General features: G+C 36.6%; 1 protein-coding gene across 1 annotated transcript in view; it reads left to right on the top strand.

The window, feature by feature from the left end:
- The window catches only part of LOC107659993 (abl interactor 2-like), a 21,732-nt gene extending 14,948 nt beyond the window's left edge, over window positions 1–6,784 (top strand). The window contains exons 13-14 of the mRNA XM_016449128.1: window positions 3,533–3,724; window positions 5,169–6,784. Coding sequence (XP_016304614.1) covers window positions 3,533–3,724; window positions 5,169–5,344 — 368 coding nt within the window. The 3' untranslated portion in view covers window positions 5,345–6,784. The remainder of the gene's footprint in view (window positions 1–3,532; window positions 3,725–5,168) is intronic.
- Window positions 6,785–7,284: the final 500 nt, after the last annotated feature.

Raw genomic sequence — 7,284 nt, forward strand, 5'->3', positions numbered from 1 at the left:
TGACCCCTTTAAGTAAAGATCATGTTCTATGAAGATATTTTGTAAATTTCCTACCATAAATATATAAAAACTTCATTTTTGATTAGTAATATGCATTGCTAAGGACTTCATTTGGACAACTTTAAAGGCGATTTTCTCAATATTTTGATTTTTTTTGCACTCTCAGATTCCAGATTTTCAAATAGTTGTATCTCGGCCAAATATTGTCCGATCCTAATAAACCATACATCAATGGAAAGCTTATTTATTCAGATTTTAGATGATGCGAAAAATTGACACTTAAAGGCCGTTTCACACTGAGCGCGAGGCGAAAAAGCGAGGCGAATCGCCGACGAACGTTGCTTTCACACCGAGCACTAAACGATTGATCGCCTTCTGCTAATTCACGTCTGCACGCTAGGTGGTGCCGACCAGCAATGCATTTTTAATCCGATATGTATCTCATATATGGATTTAACATCGTCCACTGCTCAATATACAGCATTAAATATAGCTAAATAAAGTTTGGTTCTACGCCAGAAACACAAACTATATATAATGCTTACAAGAAAACATCTTAAAATATAAAGTACATATATAAGTACAATTAGCATCAAGCCACATTTGAAAATGTGATTATTGTTTTTGCTTAAAACCCACTATAAACCATCATCGAGTGCTTGTAATAACTTCCGATTGTGATCTATAGTTGATTTTGATTCTATAATAGGCAGACATGCACTCTTTGTAGGCTATGTTTAATAACGCCACACTGCTTATTGTCATAAATATCCTTTATTGTTATAAAATGACCATGAGCTGCATACAAAACACATACAGAAAATATATCGTCATACTCATAAGTCTATTTGCTTTCATATTTCATGTGTACAAAAATGTTTCACTCGTTTTTTTTAAACACGGAAGATCTAGACTCTGGAGAGTTAACGCGCTCTGACTAATAACACTCGCGCAAGTGGAATAAAACGGACACTCCAGATCACATAATTCAATGGAGAATTTAGAAATTATATTAAGAACATGTGAGAATAAATCTGTTCTCAGATACCAAAGATAACAAGAACTCAGCATCCACTTCTCTCTACCGGGATACTCTTCTTCGGTGTTTGTTTACACTGGTTTTCGAAACAGCGCCACCGCCCTCACCCTTTTGTGCAACAGCAGCTGCTCTGGGAACGTGATCTAAGCTCAAATCTGATTGGACGGCCCGTTTCATCGTGGAGCGACGGGGAAAAAATCGACACACAGGACGAAAAAACAATCCTCGCTTTTTCGCACCGCGAATGATCGCGCCTAGTGTGAATAGTCCCATAGAGCAAAAGCGCCATCACGCCGGACATTCACACCGAATTTTCGCTTTCAGTGTGAAAAGCCCTTAAGACTGGTTTTGTGGTCCAGGGTCACAAATCTGACTTTTTTTCCCCCCCCAATTCTGAGTAAAAAAGGTGAAATATACACTTACAATTGCAAGAAAATTGTGAAATGAAAAGTCGCAATTACCTTTTTTATTCATTTCATGGTTGAAGAATTGTGAGATGTAAACTCATAAATCAGAGTGAAAAAGTCATAATTGTGAGATGTAAACTTGGAATTACAAGAAAAAACTCTGAATTGTGAGAAAGTCACAATTACCTTTTTTATTTCATGACAAAAACGGGCATCCATGCAAATGTGTCTGTGGTAGATTAATTGTTTTTTTTTTTTTTAGTGTTTAACAGGTTTTGCATGCTCTTTAAACGTGCATGTTTGTGTTTATATATTAAAATGTCTCATTGTATTTCGCAGATCTGTTGCATGTTACTTCACATCTGATTTGATCCATTAATCAGAATCAAGAATCAGAAAGAGCTTTATTGCCAAGTATGTTTGCACATACAAGGAATTTGTTATAGTGTCACAAGCTTCCAGTACACGGAGTTACAGACTTTACTTGCTAGAACATAGTGTTAAGGGGTTCATCGGATGAAAATCTGACTTTTTCCGTGTTTAAGTGCTATAATTGAGTGTCCGGTGCATCTACCAACTCAGAAAACGTGAAAAAGAAGAACCCAGTAAATTTGGTTTTGCAAGCATGTGAGAAAACGAGCCGATCAGATTGCTCTCCCCCTCTGACGTAGGAAGGGGTTCTTATTATAATATTACCGCCCATTAATCTGCACGTTTGCACCCACGGCGCTCAGCCGCCATTGTTGTTTTCTGAAGCAACAGCGGTGTACTTGTTCTGACGCCATGGCAAAAGTTTGCGGAAAACATGCTAAATGTTCTGTCATTGGCTGCACAGACGAACACAAATAATTATTTAGAGTCCCAGCCTCAGAGGAGACAAGAGAGGAGTGGATTTATTTTATTTTTAGTGGAAATCCCGGAAGGGGGCTGGGGTGCACAGTAACTCATTATCATTTAAAGAGGCATACACCAAAACGGGTTGGTGTGAGCAGAGCTGTTTTTGACAAGGCAAAAAGGGTGTTGTTTACACAGCCATTGAGTGTTTTTAAGCAAAATATGTTACAGACATTTCATGAAGACCCTAATAAATCATGCCAACTTGTGGAAAATGTTCATCCGATGAGCCCTTTAAGACATGCGGGGAATTTCCAACAGTGTGTCCTAACCAGACCCAATAAGATAAGATTTCAGCAACAAGTAATTTGTCTGTCCACTCCAGATGTGACATGGTTACAAGATGCAACAAAATCAACCACAAATCACAGCCAATCAGAAGAGCATGTGGAAATTGAAATTGAGTACATGATTAAATTCATAAAAATAAAAATCCATTTTAACATTATTCAATATACATACTTAGTGACTCAGAGATTACAGTTAGAACGTTCTTGTTTCCCAAGATTTGAGCTAAATTATCCATTGTCGCTTTCATTATGGTTATTAAAAAGTTACACACATTGATAATCAAAATAAAATTAAACCCTTGTAAGATTATACAAAGCACGTAATCAGTACCTGTGATTGTCTGGTGAGGAGTGTTAGGCCACGTACACACTGAAATATTTTTTCTAATAAAGTGACAATGGAATTTTTCAGCTGTTGCTGTTTAACAGCCTACGTTCTGTAAATACACTTCTTGTTTCATTTCAAGTCAGACATGACTCAAAGTAATGACTTAAGGTTCAGTTACTGCTAACTCTTTGAGTAATTCTATAGAACGGGCATATAAGAATCAGACTAATCATTTGTTTTGTTTCATCTCATAACATTTCATTCAGACTGAAAGCGTTAAAAGTATAATTTATTAGATGTTGTGGTGGAGAAAACACTACCTTGGACCTTATTTATCTGTAGTGTGTACATGGCCTTAGTGAAGTTCCCTTTTCAAAAAAAATTGCTTATTACTGCTGTTTTGAGGTCAGTGGTAATTCTGCCCTCTCTAAATTTAATACTCCCTAATTTCTGTATTAACACATTTTCCTCCTTCCCCATCCAGCATGAGTCATTTGTCTCACATCAGCTAAAAGAAGTTAGCCAATTCTCCCAGAAATAGCTTGTGTCTGAGATTATTTGTTCATACCTTTAGTCTCAGACGCTCCTCCACCGCCGCCTCCTGCAGAAGAGGTGGAGTTTGAGGAAGCAACCCCGCCTCCACCTCCTCCAGAGGACTATGAGGATGAGGAGGGTGATGATGAGGAAGAGTCAGCGGTGGTGGAGTACAGTGACCCCTACGCTGAAGAAGACCCGCCATGGGCCCCTCGCAATTACCTGGAGAAAGGTACGCTACTGTTTTTAGCTTTTATTTTTAGCTGTTTCTCAGAGTGTACAGTAAACACTGGTTTGGCCATGTAGGAATGCTCCTATCGATTTGAATGGAGAAGGATCAAAAAACACTGTTGGTCATGATTGCATTTCAATAATGTATATCAGATCAGCAATGAAATCTGACAACGTTATCATAAATGTTACTTGTTTAGCTCAATTATTATTATTTTTTTTTACAGTTTATACGTTTTATTGAAAATATGTGGTAGCCCATTTTTGCTACACAAGAAAAAGAAAATCAAGCTTTGGTAAATCATAATTATGACATAAAAAGTTGGAATCGACAAGTCAAAATTAGTGACATTATGAGATAAAAACTCAATGACATAAGTCAAAATTTCTTGTGTCATTGTGAATTTTAGCTGATGACTTTTTATGTCATAATTATGTCTTTATTTACCAAAATGTGATTTTTTTTTTCCTTGTAGTGGAAATGTGCTTCTATAAAAAATTGTAGGGTTTTAAATTTTAATTTAATTTGTAGGGTATTAAAAATCTGGCCAGTGCAAATTATTTTTATATTATGGCCAATGACCCATACATGATAAGTAAATATAGTAATATATAAATGAAATAATATAATAAAAACTACATGAATAAAAAGAAACACTAAAAATTCAAATCAGTCACTTATATTACAAGTAAATACTAAATATATACATAATTGAAATAAAAACTACATAAAAATAAAACACAAAACCAAAAAATCATTTTAAATATTAAAAGTAAATTTAGGCAGTAATGTACAGTATGAAAAATGGATACAGTGTTATTACATTATTACAACTAAAACTGAACATCATTAAAAAAATAAAACATTATTTGAAATAAACTTGAAATAAATAATAAATATTGACTGAAATAAAGTTTTCAAGGCAACATTTCTCATTTTAATTTAGTTTAACTTGATGAACTAAAATAAGTAAAACTGAAATAAAATGAATAAAAACTATATAGACATTAAAAAAAATAATACTACATTTAACAGTGGCATACATAATTACAATGTAATACAATCTGCATCATATCGGTTATAGGCCGATATTACCGATTTTTTTTCCCATTCAGCTCTATAGTGAATATGTAAGTATTTTATATTCACTATAGAGATAAATGGAGAAAAAAATCTGTAATATCGGCCTATAACCGATATGATGCAGATATATTGTGCATTCTTAAAAATTTTTCGTTACATTTTTTATTATGTAGTAAATATTCTTTAAATAGCAGTAAGATATGAGAGGAGTATATTCACAGCTGATCAGTTGTTTATAACAACAGCATCACAATATACAATATTTAGAGTGTAGCACAGTCTGTCATGCTGTAATACGTAATTACAATAAAAACATAACCAGACATTGTTTTTCTTATTTTTATCACACCATTCCCATCAGTGGTGGCGATTTACGACTACACGTGCGACAAAGAAGACGAGCTATCCTTCCAGGAGGGGGCGATCATTTACGTCATCAAGAAGAACGACGACGGCTGGTTCGAGGGAGTGATGAGTGGCACCACGGGCCTCTTCCCCGGGAACTACGTGGACTCCATCATGCATTACGCAGACTGAGCCACCGGGTGGCGCCAATGCTCCCCTGTCCATCATCTTCCTCATTCTTTTGAGCGCACACACAAACACAAATGAATTCAGCTACACTACATCATGCACAGGCTTGTTGCAGACAAACAGACTGAGAGCTGCAGGAAAAGGTGAAGATTTTAACGGAAAAAACTGTTGCGTAAGATAAATACATTAGGAACATTTATTCATCTCTTAATTTCAATCATGTATCAGAAAAGTGTTGGTTTGCTTGACTTGTGTTGATAGTGATCGCTTTGCTTTCGCTCCTATCCGTCTCTACTCTGGAGGAATGGGTCTGACAAGTAGAAGGACAGTTGTACTTTCTCATGTCATCACGGAATTGGAAGATGGCCATCACTTCTTAACCGTGTGCTGTCCACTGACCAGCAACTGACAGAAGCTTTTGCCAAGAATGACAGAACAGGGATTTTATGCATATTGTTGTGCCAGGTAATAGAGACGCATGGATTTCTTTAGTTTTTCATTGTGTTGGTAGTTGAATTTCGTTTAAACCGTTACATTTTGAGTGCAGTTCAGTTTGATATCTTTAGCAGGAGGATATACCAAAGCATTTCAGTGGCGTTTGGGACTGACTACAACCTTAAAATACTTATTTTTCACCATTCCTTTACATTCATTGCTTTCCAAGATTTTATTGCTTGAAATATTTGCAAGTATGTGTATTCTTTGTATGTATGATAAAAAGTAAAGAACACTATTAAATTGTTCAGGAAGTTGGTGCCATAAAGAAATGTTCGTAGATGGTCATATTTTTGAACATGAGGTTGTTTCTTGAATCTCAAGTTCAAGTTCGTCTTCAGGATGAACATGTGTATTGTGATCTTTAACCTCCGATTCATCCCTTTGACCAACTGTGGACTTAAAGATACGAGACTATTCTATATGTATGTTATATATTGATTTATATTATAGAAATACTATTGTGTTGGTGTATGACTGGTGTAGAGACAAGAGAACCCCATTTATCTGCAATAACAAAGGCACAGTTAGAAAGTCCTCAGTCAACGAGCTATAGATTTTTAAAGCAAAGAGAGAAACGTGATCTTAGGGAGACCTTATAAAATGTGAAGAACTGATTTTTGAATGAAGAGATATTAAACCGAAACCAGCCCAAATTTTAAAATCTCCTCGTACCCACATGCAGATAATGTGGAACAAACTGTATTAATGCACAGAGACTTTTTTTATCAAGTACTTTGATGTCTATATGTAAGTGTGTGAGTGCATATGTGAGTGTGAAACCGATTGATTTCACTGTTTCTGGATCATTGGTGACTGACTTGCTTGTCTGTGTGCAAATCTTTATTTTCAATGAACGGTCTGTGCTGAGGGTGTGTGAATCGAGTCTTGCATGTTGATAATTTCTGTGATTTTCCTGCTGATGGAGAATAAACTGGATATATCTGGTCTACTTGCTCACACTTCCTCCAAGGTCAAGGGTCGTAGAAGGTTTTCTGCTGGTCTGGAGAGGATAAGAACCAGACACTGTTGTATGAGGAATTCATTTCTGGTTAGATTTATCTGTCATCCAGAGCAGTCCTTACACTGCTGAGATCCTCTTATGCCGAGTTCACACTGCACGATTTTCAAACTCGTCGGATCGCCGTTGTTTTCACACTGCGTGACTATCTGGGGTAGCATTCAGTTGCTGCTGTGTTCACACTGCACGATGGATCGGCGACAGGGGGTTTCACACTGCATGACTTCACGATAGGGAGAATCGCCGACAGCTCTGTCTGGTCCGCAAACTACGTTTCACAACAAACTTCCCTCTGCCCTGTATCTTGTTCTCTCATTGGCTGTAGGTCATCGCCGATGTGTTTTTCAGTCAGAAATCATTTCACACAGCGTGATTGTGAATCGCCGACAGCTCCAGATATTTAGCATGCCAAATATTTCACGGGCGT

Source organism: Sinocyclocheilus anshuiensis, unplaced genomic scaffold (genome assembly GCF_001515605.1).
Source record: "Sinocyclocheilus anshuiensis isolate Anshui unplaced genomic scaffold, SAMN03320099.WGS_v1.1 scaffold55, whole genome shotgun sequence".
NCBI lineage: Eukaryota > Metazoa > Chordata > Actinopteri > Cypriniformes > Cyprinidae > Sinocyclocheilus > Sinocyclocheilus anshuiensis.